This window comes from Suricata suricatta, chromosome X (assembly GCF_006229205.1).
Source record: "Suricata suricatta isolate VVHF042 chromosome X, meerkat_22Aug2017_6uvM2_HiC, whole genome shotgun sequence".
Taxonomy (NCBI): domain Eukaryota; kingdom Metazoa; phylum Chordata; class Mammalia; order Carnivora; family Herpestidae; genus Suricata; species Suricata suricatta.
This window is the reverse complement of record NC_043717.1, coordinates 52,585,137-52,606,656: the sequence shown is the minus strand read 5'-3', so window position 1 is coordinate 52,606,656 and position 21,520 is coordinate 52,585,137. Positions and strand designations below refer to the sequence as shown.

At 46.0% G+C, this 21,520-nt stretch overlaps 2 protein-coding genes across 13 annotated transcripts in view; one reads left to right on the top strand and one right to left on the bottom strand.

Annotated features, from left to right (window-relative positions):
• The window catches only part of NHSL2 (NHS like 2), a 72,636-nt gene that overhangs the window by 21,464 nt on the left and 29,652 nt on the right, over positions 1–21,520 (bottom strand). The window lies entirely within an intron of this gene.
• RTL5 (retrotransposon Gag like 5) lies at positions 7–4,435 on the top strand. Its single transcript, XM_029930806.1, has 2 exons — positions 7–3,392; positions 3,834–4,435. Exon 1 carries the CDS (start codon positions 55–57, stop codon positions 1,738–1,740), a length of 1,686 nt encoding a protein of 561 aa, XP_029786666.1. The 5' UTR covers positions 7–54; the 3' UTR covers positions 1,741–3,392; positions 3,834–4,435.

Genomic DNA, 21,520 nt, shown 5'->3' with positions numbered 1-21,520 from the left:
CCCACCCCCGCCCTCGCCCCGGTCCTCAGACTCAGGGTCCCGGAGCTAATCCTAATGTCCGAGGCCACAGGAAATCTAAACAGCCTGCGCATGGCGAACGTGGCCCTGCGAGAAGAATTAAATGCCCTTCGCGGGGAGAATGCCAACTTGGGCCTTCAGCTCGGAAGAGCCCTAGCCGAGGTTAATTCCTTGAGGGGCAACGTCTCGAGCTACATCCGCTGGCCAGTGCCGGTGGTGCCCGTCCTCGCCGAGGAGAACTTTGAGTTCCCACTTGGCGAGATCGACACAGTTCCCGAGGGAGAGCTGCCTTTCTTGTGCTGGCCTCCCCCGCGCGCGGAGCCCGAGTATGCCTCGGACGAACTGCTGATTAGCGTGATCCAGGATTGCGGTACCTCCGACACGCCCGTCGACCCTCCCCCGCTGCCCATCCCGCCCCCGCCGGCGCTGCCCTCGCCCCCATCAAAGGAACCCCTGGCGCAGCCTCCTCTGCCGCCGCTGGAGGGGCCCGAGTTAGAGCCCTTCTCTGGCGACCCGGTCTACCTGGCTGAATTCCTGATGCGGCTAGAGACCTTTATAGCTGACCATGAGGATCATTTCCCTGGGGGGGCCGAGCGGGTGGCCTTTCTGATATCCTTTTTCACTGGTGAAGCCAAGGACTGGGCCATCTCAGTCACCCGGGAAGGAAGCCCCCTGCGTGCCAACTTCCCACGCTTCCTGGATGAGATCCGTAAGGAATTCTGTGGGCCCATCCCCCCAAGTGTGGCTAAAAAGGCCCTCCGCAAGCTCAAGCAGCGGGATTGTACCGTAGGCAGCTATGCGGATGCCTTTCATTTCCTGGCCCAATTTTTGTCTTGGGATGACTGCCGCCTTCAAAACCAATTCCTTAAGGGCCTGTCAGAAGCCTTCCGCAAGGAGCTCTTCTTCTGGTCAATCGAAATGGCCGACCTGGATGAGCTGATTCTCGAATGCGTGGAGATAGAAAGAAAAGTGCGCATCCCCAAGCCCATCCCTCTCCCTGGGGTTCGCAACATCTTCTTCCCTTTGGCTAAGGACCCTAATGACGACAGTGATGAAGAGTGCCACAGTGACGAAGATGAAGAAGCACGCAGGCGCAGGCTTTACGACAGGGACCAGCGAAGGCGCATGAGAGGTATTCCTCAGGAGGCGAAGGAGGAAGAGGAGAAGAGGAAGAAGGAGGAAGAGATGAGGAAGAAGCAGCTGGAGGAGATGAAGCAGAAACAGGAAGTGGAGGAAGAGGATGATGAGGACGATGAGGACGAGGAGGTGGACGTGGGTGTGGAGGAGAACATATTCCAGAAGAGCGAGGACGAAGATAAGGCTGGGGAGGCAGGTGCGGTTGGTGGCCAGGAGCCAGAGCAGGAGCCAGAAGAAGAGCAAGAGTCAGAGGATGAGACCCAAGATGATGACCTTGACGAGCTGATGGAGATGGAGCCGCCGACCTATGCCAATGCTTCATCCCAGACAACCGGCTACTATCATGAAAATTTCCTGGATGAGTCACCTCCCATCATACAGCCCAGCAGGCGGAGGGACCAGAATCGAGTCCCGCTTCTGGAGGGCCTGCCGGGTACTAATTCCCCGTTCTACAGTTCGCCACCACTGATTCGGCGCGCAGGTCGCTTGGGGCAACGCCAAATTCGAAGACGTCCCCCAGTGCTCTTCCGCCTTACTCCAAGACAGGGGGGCCACCGGGCTGCACGTGGCCGAATTCGTGTGTGAGTGCTGGGGCCAGCTCGCCACGCAGAACACACCCTTCTACTGTGTCCCCTGCCCCTGCTATCGCTGCCACACCTGCCCCATTTGCTGACCAGTACTTGAGGGAGTTCCAGACCTGCAGAGCCCGAAGAACACTTCTAGAATGCCAGATCGTCTTGCAGCCCTGACCAGCCAGTGCCGAGTGTCCAACCAAGGCCACCTGGGAAAGAAGGGATCAGCAGTAGCTGTCCTCTTAGCCTGCACTCTGCTTAGGCTTGCCACAAGCTAGAGAGCAGGTTTCTGGGCCTGTTCCCATAAAAGAACTAACTGGTCACCCTCTTGTATTTCCCCCTCTAATTGTTCCTAACCCTCACCTCTCCTGCGTTTATTCACCCTGCATTCTATGGTTTTATCCTCTGACTGGATCACCAGGACTTCACCCAATGCCTTGCTGATCTGCCCCGCACCGATGAGCAAAAGGACAGGCTACACCGAACTCCTAAAGCCACTGAGGCCCACTTACTAGATATAATCAACAGAGAGCAGAATGGTATTGAGAGATGTACCTAGAAACTGACATTTGCTTCAAGCCACACCTCCAAGAGAATGGCCCCCGAAGAGAACCCTCATCTAGCCAGTGTGCACACCCAAAGCCACACATCACATAAACAACTTGGCTGAGATTTGTTCTCGACTGACTGAGCAAGCTCGTACCTCCTCCACACAGACTACTGTGTCAGGGCCCGTGGACCAACTCGCCAAGTCTGGGACCCTCTTCTCTTACCACACTGTCTACCTGGGCATCCCCAGCCAACAGAGCCTGATGTTCCAGGCTCTAACCCATTTCTTGACATTGCCTAAAAGGCGGAGGAGGATAAGGAAGGGGAGGAAGAGAAGGAGGAAGCAGCAACAAGTCAGTTTGATGTTGTAAGGAGTGACTCTTTCCTCAGGGACGGTGGTCTCCCCCGGCCAGGTCTTGGACTGCGGTCCCCAGCCAAAGGTCGTTGCAGGAGACTTGCCTTCCTTGAGGTTCCAGAGGAGGCTAATTGGCCTTTCTTTTCTGGACTGCCAAAGAGAGAGAGGGCCCAAGTCCTGCTCTTTAACTTTGACCTAAAGGATTCCTTAGTTCTGAGAGGAGAGAGGAAGGTTCTGTCTACAGAGACTGCACCCACTGCAGCCTTAAGCTGGGATGGCCTCCTGTTTCTCACCTGGGGGCCAGCCATGGCCCAGTGCTGGGCCACCAATGAGGCTTAAGAGGGTGACTGCCTCCTGGGAACCCCTGGGACTTCTAGGTACCAAACTAGGTGCCTTCACAAAGGGTCCTGCTGCTTGTCTTGGGTCCAGAAGTCACTGCTTCTGCAGTGAAAAAATACATACTATGTCACTCTGGCCACAGAACCCCAGCCAGACATGCTGCTGGCCTGAACTGCCCTCGACACTGAGCCTCCTGCCCAGTGCCTGGCAGCTGGGCACATGCAGCCATAGTGTCTGTGGCCAGAGGGAAGAAAACACAGTGAACTCTGCCTCTGTTCCTCACCGGAGTCTGACAGGTAACCTCAGTCCAGCCTAAAGATTTTGAGCCTGGAGGCAAGAGGAAGGAGCTGGAGGAAGAGGAGTCACAGAGAAACCCAGTACTCTGGCTGGTTTCTGGTGAGGTCTCTATTCATCACTGGGAGGTAAGCAGCCCTTTTGTTTATAACACACTTAGCCTGGGGATCAGTGGAGCCGGGTTCCTATAACCTGTTGTTGCCTCTTAAATGGGTTCCTCCCTTCTCCAAGGAGAAAAATAATAGATTATCATTATGGAAAATAGAGAAAACTCTAAGGACAAACACCCCCAAACATTCAGGACCCGACTACATGGATGCAAATATGATTAACACTTTGTTGCCTTTCTTTCTAGCGTGTTCTCACTCTGTCTCTTCAAAGCTGAGATCATCCTGTAAGCTCTTGATCAGCAAGATTTAAAATGGCTGCCACCAATGCAGTCATGCATACTGAATAATTTATTTAAGCATTCTCCTGATTTGTTGGACATTTCAGTTGCCTGTTTTTCTCCATTCCCACGAGTATGGGAGTCAACAACTTTATAAAGAAACTTTTGTCTCTTTTTTCAGCTATTTCCTCAGGAGAGAGCTCCAGAAGGGGAACTGCTATTCTTCTAGGCTGTGGACCCTGTTTGCTGATGGTCGACACGCTGGCCCTGCTGCCCATGTTCCTGTGTGAGAAGTGCAAAGGACAGGCGCCTTGCACCCTAACCTCCAGGGACCCCTCGGCACAGGCCCTGCCTGTTCCTTGGCGCTTCTCACTCTGAGCCCTTGTAACCTCAGCTGGGAAAACAGCAGATGAACAGTGAGCTGGTTTCTGGCCCTCTGGTGGCAGGGGGGCTTGGGCTTCCCTTTGACCCTCTTTCCTGCCCCCCCTTTCCCATATCTTCAATATTTGTTGTGATGTAACAGCCACAAGAGCTGTAAGAGGAACTATGGGCTTTGGGTGCTTTCTTGGGTTGAAAGAGGTATGGGGGTGGGGGGTGGGGAAATGCATGCAGGGGGTATGAGGGCAGCCCAAGGATTCCCAGAGACTCGGGTGGAAACCCCTTTGAAACAAATGTGTTATTGTTATTGTGTTATTGTTGCATTACTGTGTTGTGAAGATAAGAAATAGTTCTGTATGCTAAAGCTTTCTCCTCAATAAAAATATAAAGGGTGTGTAAATACTATGTCTCTCTGCATTATTGAGCAAACATAGATAACTACTCAGTAGGCATCAGCCATTTCCCAGGCACCTTGCCTGAATCAACCCTAGCCTGAAGCCCTGCGACCCTTAGATGAGGAAACTAAGGCCCAGCGAGGCTCAAGGGACCTACCTAGATTCCTACGCATTTGTGGATAGCAGTTGTTGGGAGGGAGGTAAGAATTAGTCATCTTGAAAAATAGCATTAGTTCCCCGCTTACTGGGATATAAAGGTATGAATGGCCCAGTCCTATCATTCTATAACGGTACCCCTCCCAGCCTCCAACACACACGCGTGCGCGCTCACACGCGCGTACACACACACACACACAGGCACCAACGCTCGCACTAGCGAGAGCAACTGAAAGGAGGGTGGGAGGCCAAGATGGTGAGGAGAGAGGGCACTTCCACTTTGTGGCACTAGGTGGTGCTATGGGACACCACTGAGCTGGTGGCTGAAGATTATTTTTATTTTTATTTTTTATGCTTCCTCTGCTTTATTTTTTATATATTTAAAATGTAGAATTTTATTAGTTTATTCTTTTATAGCTTATTGTCAAGTTGGCTTCCATGTAACACCCAGTGCTCTTCCCCACAAGTGCCCTCCTCCATGCCCACCACCCCCTTTCCCCTCTCCCCCTCCCCCTTCAGCCCTCAGTTTTCTCTCAGTATTCAAGAGTCTCTCACGGTTTGCCTCCTTCCCTCTCCCCAACTATTTTTCCCCCTTCCCCTCCCCTGCTGAAGATTTTTAAGGACACATGCGCAGAGCAGTTCACACAGAAACCCTTCCAGCAAGATTTCCTCTGCTCCTCACAGACTGTAGGGTCAGAAGAAACTGAATCCCATTCTTGGATTTGGTAACATTTCCCAGCTATGAATTGGAATTTTTCTCCCTGGGACAGTGGATGGGAATGTTTATTGAGCCCCCTACTAGGTACAAGTGCTTTCCCAGGCACTTCACATCTTTATCTCATTTCATCTTATTCTCATCTTACAGATGAAGGAACAAAGGCTTAGGGAGGAGAAGTCACTGGCCCAAGGTTTAAAGCTGGCAAGTAGCTTTTCCCAGTTCCATGGCTGCTCCTGGGACACTTTGCCCCTTTCTGCCCCCAATCACTGGCCCTACTATCTCCTAGGTCTGCGCACGCCCTGCGCCAAACTTATAGAAGCATAATGAGAAACAAAGCCTGGTTTCAGAGGCACATTTGTTTTGCCCCTTTAAGAGTTTGGGGGCAAAGCAGGAAGGAAGGAGGAGGGGAAGGAGGGAAAGAAGGGTTAAGGGGGAAGGGAGTATGATAAGGAGGGGGAGGGAGGGAGGAAGGGAGGGAGAGAGGAAGCCAGTGGGTTTCTGACCAACTTTCACCAACAACACCGCATTTCATTCCCACAGCAACTCAGCGCAGCAGGTAATGTGTCTTTTTTAGAGCTGAAGAACCCGAATCTTAGAGATATTAGGTTCCATGGGGGACTAGGGTCTTTGTGACTCCCAAAACCATGCTCTCTCAACTCTAATACCCCCACGCTGATCCCAAGAAAGCCCCTGGATGAGCTCAAGTCTCAACCTGACTGGATTCTGGGTCTTTGCCAAAGCAAGCTGATATGTGCATCAGGTGCACTGTCCCTGGAGGCTCTGGGAGAACCAGCCAGGTGGCGGCTCTGCCCTGCAGGGAAGGGCCTGCAGAGTAAGGTGCTGAGTTTAAGGTGATGAGTAGGTGATGAGTATGCGTGTGTGGCTGACTGCCTGCCCCTTCTGGGGACAGAGCTGTGGCGCTGCTGGCTGCATCAGTGAGCACTGTGGCTTCCCATTCTGCTTCAGGGAGTCAGACAAGGCCTCTAGCATCCCTAAAGTTTCTCATTCTATCACAGGTAGGGATAGGTGAGACCAGGTTGTGTCATGGCCCATCAGAGCAGGTGGAGGAAAATAAGAAGAGGAGGGTGAGCCTCGCCCCAGCCCTGTAGCCTAAGGCCCTGTGAGTATAGGGGAAAGAGCCCTGGATTCCAGTCAAGCCCGTACACTGAGTCAATCTGGGACAGGGCCTGAGTCCCACTCCTATTCAGGCCACAGCTTCCACATCTGCCTAGTCACTGTTGGGTCCCTGGTGCCCGGCACAAGGCTGGGTACACAGTAGGATCTCAAACCTAGTTTGGTACATGAATGAAGAAATGAGTGGAATAAATGGGCTGCTGGATGAAAACCTCAAGGCGGCCTGCCAAGGGCACCTGCAGATGCCATGAAGTTTGAAGGACTAGAGGATCCTCTCCATAATGAAATCAGGAGCCCCACCCCCACCCCAATCTCCCTAACCTGGAAGGATGTGCTGAAATGGCCTTTACAATGTGCACATGTGAGATCTTGTAGTCAGGTTCGGAAAGTCAACCGCAGAAGCCTGAGTGGGAGAGATGTGGCTTAGGAGAAAGTTGTGGGAAAAAATCAGGGAACTTGAGATGATGTGGGCTCAGGATGATTCAGCAGATTGCTGAGGATGCCAGAAATGCGAATGCCTTTCTGGGCTACTACAACAGAGTATGGGACCCAAGAGATAGACCGCCTCTTGGGGTCCTGGTTGCCTAATGGAAGGTAGCTGGGTTGTACCTCACAGAAGCCCTCTTCCATGCCAAGAGTAAGGAAATATTGGCATAAAAGAAAGGAAGAAGGAAGCAAAAGGTGGGGCAATAGAAGGGCAGCAAAGATGGTAAGAGTCATAAAAACCCTTATCCCAATTTGTGGAAGAAAGCAGGGAACACCTTGCTGCCTGTGAAGTGGACCCCACAGTTCCCATTATTCATTCTGTAAGAACCTAGCAGCTCGTCATTTGGTTGAGTTCAACTATGAAATCCAGTGGTTGGCCATCCAGACCTCTTAATCTCCAGCCTCCACTTGCCTACACTGGTGGAATCAGAATCTCCAGGAATTTCTATTTTTGAAAAGCTCCCTAGGCAATTCTAATGCCTAGCCTAATGCAGAAAAGAGCATTGGGGACTAATCATCCAGGGTGACATTTAATGGTCAGTTTGGTTTTGACCCTTCCCATAAAGCTCCCCTGGAGCAAAAACAAGCTTGGAAATCCTGTACTACCACATAGTAAGTGATCAAGAAATACTTGTGCAACAATCCTCCAGCATGTGCCAGCGTTGGGTATGAGCTCCTCCGTCCTGGACACCTGCTCAGATTGCACCCTCTTGAAAAAGATGTGCCAAAGGATGGATGCAGAAGTCTGGCCCTGAGAAACCAGGTTCATTGGAGCCTAAGCTGACTCAGGTCGAGTCTTGGCCTCTTCCTGCTGGGTAGGGACAGGCATTAATTAACAAGACAAGAGATTACTCCCTAAATGGGGTTGGGAGACTCCACCTCTGGCTAGCACTTCCTGCATCCTAACCAGCCTACGGAAAGCTCTGAAGGCCCCTTCTCCCCAGGGACTTCACAGACACGGAAACACAAAGCCCAGGGTTCTTGGTTGCCATGGTAACAGTGGGACCTACTTGGAAGAAAACAGTCTCTTGAAATGCTTAAGAAGACGGATATTTCCTTTAACAGAGGACAGGCTCTGGCCTGCTCCTTAAGTCCCCTCACCCCTTCCTGCCAGCCACACAAAGGGGTGGAGCTGGGGCACCTCCCCCCAGCAACTCCCCTGGGGGAGGGGTGCCAGAAAGTAGGGCCCTGGCTCTTGATTTTGCCCTTGCTGGGGGCTGTTAATAAATGGAAAATGTTAGAATGTGAATTCATGGCAATTATCCTCTGGCCTGAGAAAGCCCTGCTTCATGAGACCCATATACAACCAAACCTGAGGAGGGCAAATGCCCCTAGCAATTGCGGTCCTACCTCTTCCCCACCACTTACATGGAAACAGGAACCAGAGAGAATCCCAGAAGTTCCAGATTTCTCCTTCACAGTCTAGCCTCTCCTCTCTCACCTGGACTACTGAAGTAGCCTCGCTGCTGGTCCAACCAGCTTCTTGTCTCTACCCCTTCCAATCAGTCCACCTTCCTGAGAGCTTGGGGGTAGATGGGTGTGGTCCTTTGAACACACAAATCTGGTCCCTTTGCGTCTATTCAAAAACCTTTCAAGGGCTCTCCTTCTTGTACTGGACGACTTTCAGATCTGATTCTGGCATTCTTCACTATCTGGTCATAAACTACCTGTGTCATCTCATCTACCCATGCCATCATTCGTCCCCTCTTCCATTCAGTCCAAACCCCAGATAGCCTGAGTTGCTCCTTTCTTTCATTACCTACCAAGCCCTTTCATGCCTCTGGGCCTTTACATACCCTCTACCCTCTGCCTTAAGAATTCATAAGCACTTCTGGCCCAACTGGCAATCTTTTCAGCTCAAAGACTACTTCCTTCATGAAGCTGCCTTCATCCCGCAGACAAACTCTTGCCATTCTGAGCCCTTGCTTGCTTCCCCACTTCTGCCCCCACTGCTCTGTGAAGCTTGAGTTCCACCTGGGAGCAGAGGCTGGCTCATGACTCCAAACGAGTTTGTTGCTGCAAGGCTGCTTGCTGTTCAGTGTAAGAACATGCACTTGTCCCCTTTGCAAGTGGAGGCTGCATTGGCAGTGGCCTTTGGGAGGAATACTGGCCTCCAAAGATCTGGCTTAGGGCCAGCTGCATGCAAGCACTGCGTCCCTACATTCCCCAGTCAAGTTGGGGGTGTGGGCAGTAGGAAGAAATTGGGCAAAAGAAAGCAAGGGTTTGCAGAACTGGTTGTTCATTCCCAACTGAGCACCCTGTCGATGGCCTCCATCTCTTTGGGGGGGGGCACTGCTCGCTCTCAGTTGTGTGACACAGAGTAACATCCATTGGGCTTGAGAATCACACAGACCTGGCTTTGAACCCTGGCTCTGTCACTTCCCTGTTGGATACCCTTGAGTTGATTACGTCACCTCTCTAAGCCCCATTTCCTTCTTCTAAAATTGGAGATAATAATAGTGTATATTAGCAAAATAATTGATATGAACTAACAACAATAAAAATAGGTACTACTTATTAGCACTTACTATTTGTTAGACACTAAGTGCTTTACATTTATTAACTCACTGAATGATTACAACAACCATATGAAGTAGTGTTATTAGTCCCCATTTTGCAGGTTAGGAAATGGCATGGAAAGTTTAACTTGCTCAGTGTCATAGCACTAGCATGGAAGTGCTTTTGAGCCTTCCAAGTAATATAAGGAAAGGCCTGTGGATCAGAAATGAGACCAGTGGAGCAGGAGAGCACCAAGGTCCAGGGCAGGGGTCTTAGTCTCTTTTAGGTCAAAGATCCCTCTAGCAGTTTGGTGAAGCCACTTCACCCCCTCTCAGAATAATATTTTCAGGTGCATAAAATAAAATCCATAGAATTACGGAGGAAAACAATCATATTGTAATAGTTCTAAAATATATTAGAGAAATTGTGATCTACTTATATTACTACTTTAGTAATGCATTAAATCATAAGATTTGGTGGTAAATCTGTAAGTAGAAGTTTTGAAGTGATGACGAGCATAAGTAACTTTTTTGAAATATAACTGTAATGTGATACGAAAATATTTGTGATTTCTATTAGGGATAAAGTAACATACTGCTAATACTATTTTGGCTTGTTGCCTGCATTCTTAACTTGAGGAAATGCTAAATTTCTGTTAAAGATTAGCAGAAGAAAGATCAAATAACTTTCCCATTCAAGTTCATAGATCCCCTAAATTCTCTCCACATACCCCTCTGAGGTTCATGGAGCTCAGGATAAGGAGCACTGCCCTTGGGTGTCAAGAGAAAAGACAATGGCTGCACTGTCAGCTGTGAGGAGAAGCTGGGGGCTGGCAGAAAGACAAGTGTGTGGTTTCTCTTTCAAGAACTGTTTACAGAAATCATGAAGTCTGGCAGCTCCCTCTTCCTCTTGGTCCTGAGTCAGCAGCCCAGGGTGGGACCGAGCTGTCACACTTGGTTTGAGTTTTAAACGTGCCACACACCCATCCGTAAGAGTTGATTTCTTGCCACTTCCTTACCAGTGAAATCTTGGTGGGTTTTACTCCATTTTAAAATTTGGACCTGCTTGCACACATGGATTTCTCATTAGTCTGGAAAAAATATTTAAGTGGATATTTTATTGGCTCCAAGACATTTTCTGAGCTAATGGATTCTTCTACCTTAGCATCCCAGCCAGGCTTTAGGGCTCACTGAGGGAAGGAGGAAGATTGCTAACTGTACCATGAACAATAGTCAGAAATGACAGTTCCTCAAAATACCAAATGCGTTTTTTCTGACTTCCTGACTGTGCCACCTGTCAACTGATTCCCTGCCAACCATGGCAGCACAGTCCTGGGCGCCATGGCCAAGGAGACAAATGGTCAAAACAGCAGTAGGCCTCTGCTTTTCTAACTTGCCTCTATTCCCATTCAAGACTCAAAGAGAGCACTGTTCATAAAAACCAGGCCCCAAGCCTACTTACAATGCCTTGCTTGGAAGTCCTAGCTGGCCAGGGTCTCTTGCCTTCTGCTCTTTCCTGGGCCCTGATATTTACCCAGAAATGAGCAACACTTGGCTGATGTCCATGTGCTAAAAAGGCTGCAGCTCATTTTCCAAAGGGAGAGGGTACAATTGCGATAGCTTTATCAACTATTGCCATTGGCTAGTAAAGAAGTTGGTTCAGAATGAATCTACCTCAGTTAGTCAAGGGAACAGAACAGTATGCTTTGGGGGCATGAGGCAGGGTGAGAGCTCCATATGCTGGAATGTGAAGAAGACTTAATTTTATTTACTATAAAAGAAATATATGTGTGTTCTTAGGTTGGTCAAGTCTCCCATAATAGGCAGAAGGAGACTGCGGACCAACTGAAAATACAAAAGGACTTTGGTTAGCCAGAACCAAAGAACAAAGAACAAGGAGAGAAGATCCCAGTTACTAAAATCAAAAACAAGAGAAGGGACATTATAATCAATCTGGAAAAAAAGATTATAAAGAATAACTATGAACAATTTACAAATAAATTACATATCTTAGATGAAATGCATACATTTCTAGAAAGACACAAACTATTGAAAGTGAGTGAAAAAGAAATAGAAACTCCAAATAAACCAGTAACAAATAAAGAGACTGAATTAGTAATTAAAACTACCCCCAAAGAAAAGCCCAGACATATATGGCTTTTTTGGTAATTTTTACCAAACATTTAATGTTTTTAATTTTAAATAATTAATTATTTAAATAATAAATTATTTAAAAATTAATCAATTTTAAGTGAATTAATTCTTTAAGAATTAATGTCAATTCTTCACAAACCATTTCACAGTATAATACTTCTCAACTCATTCTATGAGGCCAGTATTACCCTGATACCAAAACTAGACTAAAACATAGGAAATGAAAACTACAGACCAATATCTCTTATAAATATGGACACAAAATTCTTCAACAAAATACTAACAAATCAAATTCAGCAATATATAAAGAGGATCATACATCATGGCTAAGTAAGATTTATCCCAGGAATGAAAATTTGTAACATCTGAAAATTAGTTGATGAAATACATATATAAAACAATAAAAAACAGAATAATAATGACCTCAATAGACATAGAAAAGGGATTTGACAAAATCCAACACCACTTCATGATGACAGACAAACAACAATAACAACCAAAACCCCAAAACACTCAACAAACTAGTAATAGAAAGGAGATTCTCAAGCTGACAAATGGCATCTATGAAAAACCCACGGTAACATCACAAGGGTGAAACACTAAAAGATTTTTTCCCTGATCTTAGGATCAGAACAAGACAAGAGTATCTACCTTCACCACTTCTACTCAACATTCTACTGGAGGTTATAGCCAAAGTAATTTGATCAGAGAAATTCAAAGGCATTAGAAAGATTAGAAAGGAAGAAGTAGACTATATGTGGAGATGACATGATCTTGTATATAGAAATCCTAAAGAATCTGCTGAAATACTATTAGAATTAATAATTAAGTTCAACAAGTTTTCAGGATATGAAGTCAATATAAAAATTTTTGTTGCTATACACTGGCAATGAACAATCTGAAATTAATTAAGAAAACAATTAAATTTATAATATCATCAAAAGAATGAAACACTTAGAATAAATTAGACAAAAGTGGTACAAGACTTGTACACTGAAAACTTACAAAACATGTTGAAAGAAATTAAAGAAGACTGAGACAAATGGAAAGACATCCTATGTTCATGGATCAAAATACTTAATACTGTGCATATGGGAATACACCCCCAAATGATCTACAAATTCAATACAATCCCTGTCAAAAGCCCAGCTAGGTTCTTTGTAGAAATGGACAAGCTGATCCTAAAATTTATATGGAAATTCAAGGGACCCAGAATGGCCAAAACAATCTTGAAAAAGAACAAAGTTGGAGGACCTCACACTTCCTGATACTCACACTTCATACAAAGGTACAGTAATCAAAATAGTGTGCTGCTAGCATAAGGATAGACATATAGATCAGTGAAACACAATTGAGAGTTCAGAAATAAAGTCATACATTCGTGGCCAATTGGCTTTTGACAAGGGTTTCAAGTTCATTCAATGAAGAAAGAACAGTCTTTTCAAAAAGTGGTGCTGGGACAACTGGATTTCCACATGCAAAAGAATGAAGTTGAAATTTATTCTCACATTCATACAAAATTAAACTCAAAATGGATCAAAGACTTATATGTAATAGCTAAAACTATAAAACTTAGGAGATATAGATGTAAATCTCTGAGACTCCAAAGTACACAATGATTTCTTAGATGTGACACGAATAGCTCAAGCAACAAACAAAAAAAAATAGATAAATTGGAACGCCTCAAAATTTAAAACTTTTGTGCTACCATGAAGAACATGAAAGGACAGCCTACAGAATGACAGAAAATATTTGCAAATCACATATCATAGAGACTTACATCCAGAATATATAAACATGGCTTTCAAAACAATAATAAAAAGACAAAACAAAAAAACCAATTCAAAAATGGGCAAAGGATCTGAATAGACATATCTGCAAAGAAGATATACAAGTGGCCAATGAGCACATAAAAAGATGCCCAACATTGTTAGTCATTAGGGAAACGCAAATAAGAACCACAAGATCCCACTTCACACCCACCTCACACTTCACATGATGGCTATAATCAAAAAGTCAGACTAATGTTGATGAGGATGTGGAGAAACTGGTACTCTCGCACATTGCTAGTGGGAATGTAACATGATGCAGCTGCTTTGGAAAATGGTCAGTTCCTCAATATGCTGAGTATGGAATTGTCATAAGACCCAGCGCGTCCACTCCTATGCATAAATCCAAGGGAAATGAAAACACATGTCTACACAAAAACGTGTATGTGAATCTTCATTGCCTCGTTATTTGCAAGAGCCAAAAAGTGGAAGCTACTTAAATGTGTATCAACTGGTGAATTGGAGAAATATACAAAATGCGGTATGGCTATACAATGGAACATTATGCAGCCATAAAAATGAATGTGGCACTGATGCATGCTACAACAAGGATGAACCTTGAAAACATGTCATGTGAAAGAAGCCAGTCACATTAAGCCATATAGTGAATGATTCCATTTAAATGACATGTCTTAGAGGCAGACAATAGAATAGTGGTTGCCTAGGGCTGGGAAAAGGGCTGGGAGGAAATAGGGTACAGGGTTTCTTTCTGGGGTTTTGAAAGTGTTCTAAAATTTTGGTAATAGTTGCAAATATACCAAAACCCATGGAATTGTACATTTTAAGTGAGTGGATTGTATGGTGTGTGCACGCATTATCAAGCTCATTACAGAAAAGAAGCTTGGTAAGTGAGAAACATAGCACAATATCATACTCAAACCTCAAAACAAAGTCTGCAACATGAGATCAGGGTAGCTGTGTGATACACTGCAGAAATTCTAAAGCATCTAAGAATATTCCGTAGTGATCATGTATCAATAGGGATGCAACCACTGAAAAGTAAACTATTTCCTGGGTGCACAGAAACACTCTGTAGAGACCAGCACCATACTAGATCTTAGCAAACTCTTACTGGAGTGACTTTGTTCTGAGTACCATAGTTTAAAAGAGGAAATCGGGGTTGAGGGCAGCACAGATGGATGGAGCTGCAAGCTTACCATGCGCCCACCCCAATAATCTGACCCAGATCTTGATCATGAAGTCAGCTATCCTGGACCTATGCCAGGATTTTATAGCCCATTCAGAAGTCTTCTGGTACCAAGAGATCTGTATGTGGCAAGATGGAGATACAGACCCTGCTGGCTAGCTGTGCTTCACAGATGGCTATCTAGTTGAAGCTCTCACCATATGTGGAGACTTGTCTACACCAGTCAGCAAGGTCTCCCAGCTTCCAAGACCCTTCTGGCTCTCAGCTGGACTCTTTCTCCTTTCCTGAGGATGAGTCCATTGCCCAGCTCTCATGCCCAACTTCCAGTGCCCTCTTCCCTGGGGCCAACCATCCTTGGTGTTAGTTATTGAGGTTCCTCAGTTGGACCAGACTCTGGCTCGCATCTCATCCCTTCTAACCTTAAGGGATCTTGTGTTTTGCTCTGATGTAACCTGATGAGCTCAGAAGTGCCCTCCTGTCCCTGAGTGGAGATGAAGACCTGTTAGGGCAATCCTGTATCTTGAGTCCTCTAGAATAGTGTTTACTTCAATTCTGCCCATGGTTGTCTCTGATCCAGTACATTTCTTTTGTCCAATTAAATGTATTTAACATTTTGATTCCCAAGATGTATCCTATTTAGCCACATTTCACAAGTTTGTTACTAGAGAAAGAAATCATCCGTAATTTTACCTTGTCCATTTACAAACGTATTTTTATATATGAACAATCACAGGAAAGATACAAGTTTGCACCGTTTTTTTTTTAACTTATAACATCATAGGAACGTTATGATCAAGTATTTTACTTAGAATCACTGTCATGTTAAGGAAGAAGACAGAAGTCCTAGGCCCCATTGTTTCCAATAATAACCGTTGTTAATACTATAATATATATATGACCCTTACTATGTCCTGGACATTGCTCTATGCACTTTGCAAATTTAATCCTCACAGCAACCCTAAAGAGCAGGTACCATCATTTCCCTCATCTAACATACGAAAAACTGACACACTGAGAGGTTAGGTGGCATGTCCAAAGTCACACAGCTAGTAACCAGGTGGCCTGGTACCGGAGTTTGTGCTCATAACCCCTCCAGTGGGTCTCAAATTTTAGTGAGCATCAGAATCCCCCGCAGGGCTTGTTACAACACAGATTGCTGGGCCCCACTCCCAGAGTTTCTTCCTAATCGAGTAAGGGATAGAGTCCAAAACTCTGCATTCTCACAAACTCCCAAGGAGTGCCACCACTGCTGCTGCTGTGAGGATCACATCTGGGAACTGCTGCCCCCGTATCGCACTGCCTCTCATCAGGAGCACACAGGTTGGAAATACCTGGACCCCCAAACCAGTCCTTAAAGTGGCCAGGAAGGGGGCATCCCTTGCCATCGCCTCCTCTTCTCCTTCCCTCATCCTTCCCTCTGCGCTGGCAGGGGAGCCACCAAGAGGCAGCACATCACAGGAAGAGTGCCTGAGAAAGGTCTCATTCTTGCCAGTCTCAGACTCAATTAGCTAAATGCAATCCCATTCATTAAAAGGACTGATAAATCAGTACCTAGCTGTCAGGCTGCCTCGGCCACTGCTGAATTAATGCCTGTGCTGTCACTTGCCTGGTGCCTGCAGCCAATTGATCTCACAGGTTAATAAGAGCAGCTCAGCCAGGTGGCTTATAGCCTCACGGGTCCCCCAAACTGGGGAGGCTCAGACCTGCTCTTGGTGCAAGAAAGAGGAGAAAGAAGCTTTCCAGGAGAAGCAGGGCCATTTAGTCTGGTATCAACTGAATCAAATTTCACTTTGTGATTTGCAGGACTGAGACTGGTTCATTTGAAAATTGACTGGTGGGTGTGGGAACAAACTGGTCTAGCATTAATGAAGAGGAAGGGATTTGTCCACTTGAACAGGAAACAAACCACTTGAAACTTGGGACTGCTGTGGCACGTGGACAAGGGGACCTGGAGTTGGACAGAGCTTGCTTTGAGACTCTGCCTCGTCTTGACCAAGCTCTCTCTTCTCTGAACCCAGGTTTCTTTACTAAAAAAAATATTTAATGTTTATTTATTTTGAGACAGAGAGAGAGAGAGAGAGAGAGAGAGAGAGAGAGAGAGAGAGAATGAGTTGGGGAGGGGCAGAGAGAAACAGAGAGAGAAAATTCCAAGCTGACTCTGATCCAGAACCTCACACAGGGTTTGATCTCATGAATGCTGAACCCGTGACCTGAGCTGAAATCAGAAGTCAGACGCTTATTTGACTGAGCCACCTGGGTGCCCCCCCCACCCCGTTTCCTATAGATAAAATGGGACAGATAATATTTCCACCCTCTCTGCATTTCAGAACAATAAAAGGGTCCTAGGAGACAAGCCTGGAGCAATGTTTTGGATTCTAGGAAACATCTCAACTAGAGGCTGGCCATCTACGGCCTAAGGAGGCAATTCAGGAATGGAGATCAGAGCTCAGAATGATGGAGGAAGCCAGGCTTCTGAGTTCAGAAATGAGGTTTTCCTCTTGGAAAATCCCGCTAATATCTGCCTATAACCTTGTCCTTCATGGAGGTTACCCGTTCCAGGCAGTTCCTTTATAGTGGATGCCATGAGGGAGGGGCCACCCAGATCATACCTCAGGGACAACTCTCCTAAGTGTTGGTGCAGCTGCCTTAAGGCAGTGTTGTACTGCGATCCCTCTTTGGTGATTGCCTTGTCCAATGTCACACATCCTTCCTGGGGTGGCCCCTTCATCCCAACTTAGGACAACTCTGAGGGGCTGTCTCATCCCCAGAGTCTCCCGCTTACACTGACTGATGAAGCCTTGGTCGGGACTGCCGTACAGTTTACAGTATCTCCTCTGTACAGTCTTGCTTCCTTACCCACTTTCCACAGTTGTTGATCCCAAGAGCCTCCCTAATAACCTTCCTGCATACTAATGTCTGTCTCAGAGTCCACTATCTGGGACACGCAACCTCCCTTGGCAGAGAGGGGCTCTACAGTTTAGAAGGTGCATTGCTTCACATTCCCATCATCTCTGGCACAGATGTGGTGGGCCGTTACCCTTCTCCCTCCCTTTTCTTGCTGATGGCTTCCAGGCAACCTCTCTCTTTAAAAAAAAAAACAATCAACTTGGGGTGCCTGGGTGACTCAGTCAGTTAATTGTCCGGCTCTTGGTTTTGCCCCAGGTCATGATCTCGCTGTTCCTGGGTTCAAGTCTGCATTGGGCTCTGCACTGACAGCGCATAGCCTGCTTGGGATTCTCTCCGTCACCCTCTCCATCTGCCCCTCCCCTACTTGTGCTGTTTCTGTCTCTCTTAAAATAAATAAGTAAACTTTAAAAAGTCAACTTTAATTTCTTTCTCTTATGCTTTCTTTTTCATATTACGAAAGCAAATATGTGCATCACAGTGAAAACCCAACACATACAGACAAATTAAAAGAAGAAAATAACACACAGTCTTACACATCAGAGACAAGCAATGCTGCTACCTTGGATATACCATTCCAGAAAACTCTCCTATGTCAGACAAATGTGGAATCATACTGTAATATTGCTTTGTGTTTTGCTTAAACTCTCTCTCAGTCCCACAATAAATATTTTCTGCCAGGTACATTAAGTTACTCTCTGAGAATGAGGAAGTGAACACTCAGAAACCTGTAAGCAACCAAAGACCCTAATCCAGTCCCCTCAGATAATAGAGATGTGGAAACTGAGGCCCAGAAAGAGAAAGAGCTTTTTCTCATGTCCCACACTGAGTGAGTGTGACAGGGGCCCTTCCCCAGCCACCCATGGCCATCCAGATCACCTACTGACCTGGCCCTGAGCCTGTCTTTCCAGGTATCTGAGTTGCCTCACCAGGTTCAAACCAGGAGAAAAGCAGGAAGTGGAATTTTTATAAAAGAAATGCAAGAAAACAAGGACAGCATGTCAGTATGTGTGCCTGTGTCTGGGCTACTTTGCAGGTTCAGAGGCCAGCCCGCAATCAGGAGGCCAAGGATCTGCATTTGGTACTCAGTGGACTCAGCAGGCTGTGCCCAGAGCACTCCTTCACTGCCACTGTCATCACCTCCTCCGGCTCAGTACTCTGCGTCCCTGTCTCCCATTTGTTTCCAGCACATTGACCACAGGAATCATTCTCAAATGTCAGGGATGAGGCAACAGATTCTCAGATATGATACCAGAGGCATGACCAACAGAAGAAATAGATAAACTGGGATTCATTTAATTAAAATAATTTTTTGTTAAGTTTATTTATTTATTTAGAGAGAGAGAGAGAGAGAGAGAGAGAGAGAGAGAGAGTGCTCAAGTGGGGGAGGTGCAGAGGGAGAAGGAGAGAGAGAATCCTAAGCAGGTTCCACACTGTCAGTAGAGCCTGATGCGAGGCTTGAACTCATGAACAGGAAGATCATGACCTGAGCCAAAACCAAGAGCTGGTTGCTTAACTGACTGAGCCACCCAGGCACCCCTAAATTAAAAACTTTTGTGCTTCAAAAGACACCATCAACAAAGTGAAAAGACAACCCATGGGACTGGAGAAAATATTTGCCCATCATACACCTGATAAGGAACTTGTATTTAGAATATGTAAAGAAGTCTTATGGCTCAATAATAAAAAGACACCCCAATTAAAAAAATGGGCAAAAGATCTGAATAGACATTTCTTCAGAGAACACATGCAAATCACCAACAAACACACGAAAAGATGTTTGACATCTTTTTTTAAATGTTTGTTTGTTTTGAGAGAGAGACAGTAGGGGAGAAGGAGCAGAGAGAGAAAGAGAGAATTCCAAACAGGCTCCACACTGTCAGTGTAGAGCCTGAGGTGATGAGGGGCTTGATCTCCATGAACCCGTGAGACCTCCACCTGCACCGAAATCAAGAGTCGATGCTTAACCAAGTGAGCCACCCAGGTGCCCCAAATGCTTAACATCTTTAGTCACCAGGGAAATGAAAACCAAAACCACAATGGTATCCCAGATTGCACCCAACTAGGATGGCTAGAGTCAGAGAATAACAAGTGTTGGTGAGGATGTGGAGTAATTGCAACCCTCATACTCTACTGGAGGGCATTTCAAATGATGTAGCCAGTGTGAAAAACAGGCTGCAGTTCCTCCCCTAGTGAAACAGACTTACTACACGACTCAGCAATTCCACTTGTGGGTATGTACTATACCCAAGAAAACTGAAAACCTTTGTCTACACAAAAACTCGTACATGAATGCTTACAGCAGTATTAGGCATAACAGCCAAAATATGGAAACAACCTAAGTGTCCATCAATGGATGAATGGATAAACAAAATATGGCATATGCACACAATGGAACATCATCTGGCAGTAAAAAAGAATGAAGCTCTGCTACACCTTGCAACGTGGAGGAACCTTGAAAACATTATACTCAGTGAAAAGAACCCAGACACAAAATATGTAGTATCACACATTGTATGATTTCATCAGTATGACATGTCCAGAACAGGCAAATACATAGAGACAGAGAGTAGATTAGTGGTTACCAGTGGCTGTGGGTTGAGAGGGATAATGCAAATGTTCTGGAATTAGATGGTGGGGATGGTTGCACATATCTGGGAATACACTAACAGCCAGTGAACTGTATGCTTTAAATGGGTGAATTGTACAGCAATTATATCTCAATAAAACTGCTGTTAAATAAAAAAGCGTATCATATCCCATTGCTCCCCAGCATATCCCCCCATCACTTCTCATCACACTACACTGAAATGCAAAGTACTTACCACGATCTAGCCGCTGGCCCCCTCTTAAAACCCTTTATTGAACCCCCTCTATAGGTCACACATTAGGTAAGCCCTGTACATCCATTATCTCTAATTTCTACAACAAACGTTCATCTTAAAAATGAGACTGAGAAGCTCTGGAAACTGTCCAGGCCACACAGCTAGGAAACAATAGCTCTACTCTTAAATTCTGTTCTCTCTGACAGTTAATTTCTCAGCCCAGCCTGCAGAAAAAGATATGATTTTTCAATCACCTGTCCTCAGTGCTTGCAGTGGGCTGTGGGATTGCTAACACTGTGCTGAGCATAAACGGTGCTTGGATTGCCAATGCAGTCAACAGAGTCATACGGCTGTTTTCTGGGTACTTCTTCTGGCCCAAGAAGCAGTGAAGGTTGAGAAAGTCTGTGGTTATTTTATTTTGTGTTTTATTTTTAAAGTTTATTGATTATTTTGAGAGCGAGAGATAGCATGAGTCGGGTCGGGGCAGAGAAAGGGGAGAGAGAATCTCAAGCAGGCTCTGCGCTGCCACTGCCAGTGTAGAGCCTAATGTAGGGCTTGAACTCACCAACCGTGAGATCATGATCTGAGCCAAAATCAGAGTTAGATGACTAACTGACAGACCTGCGTGGTTCTTAATCCCAGCCCTATGACTTCCCAGCTCAATGGCAATGGATGGGCATGTCACTACTCCTCTGTTGTTGTTTTTTTTAATCTTCCAGAAAGTGGAAAAAAATAGCATCTACCTTACATTGTTGGTTAAATGGGAATGGAGAAGTTTAAGTGACAGCAAATTTTACTCCCTTACTCAAAACTACACAAGACCTGCTATGTGTATGAAGCATGGAGAGTCCTCACTAGATCTCCTGAGTACAGACCACCTGGATCCCATTTGTGTTCCTTGGTGAGTGTGCTGGGGTGAGGGTTCGTCCTGCTGGGCCCCAGGTTGGTGATCTTTCAGGTGGGTGAAGGCTCTTTGGTGGGCCTTGTTATTCAGCTAGGCCTCGGCCGTGCTGAGAGCTGCCTAACACAAAGCAAACCGGGGTACAACAGGGCGGCAGTAATCTCACAACAGTAGCCTATTTGAGTCTAGATTAAAAAGAGGGCAAAGGGCTTTAGCACTATTTAATACTAACTGGCAATTTCAAAAGAAGCAACAGATTTTGCTATGTATTAAGAAATGCCTAGGGGCCCCTGGGTGGCTCAGCTGGTTGAGTGTCCAACTTCGGCTCAGGTCATGATCTGGT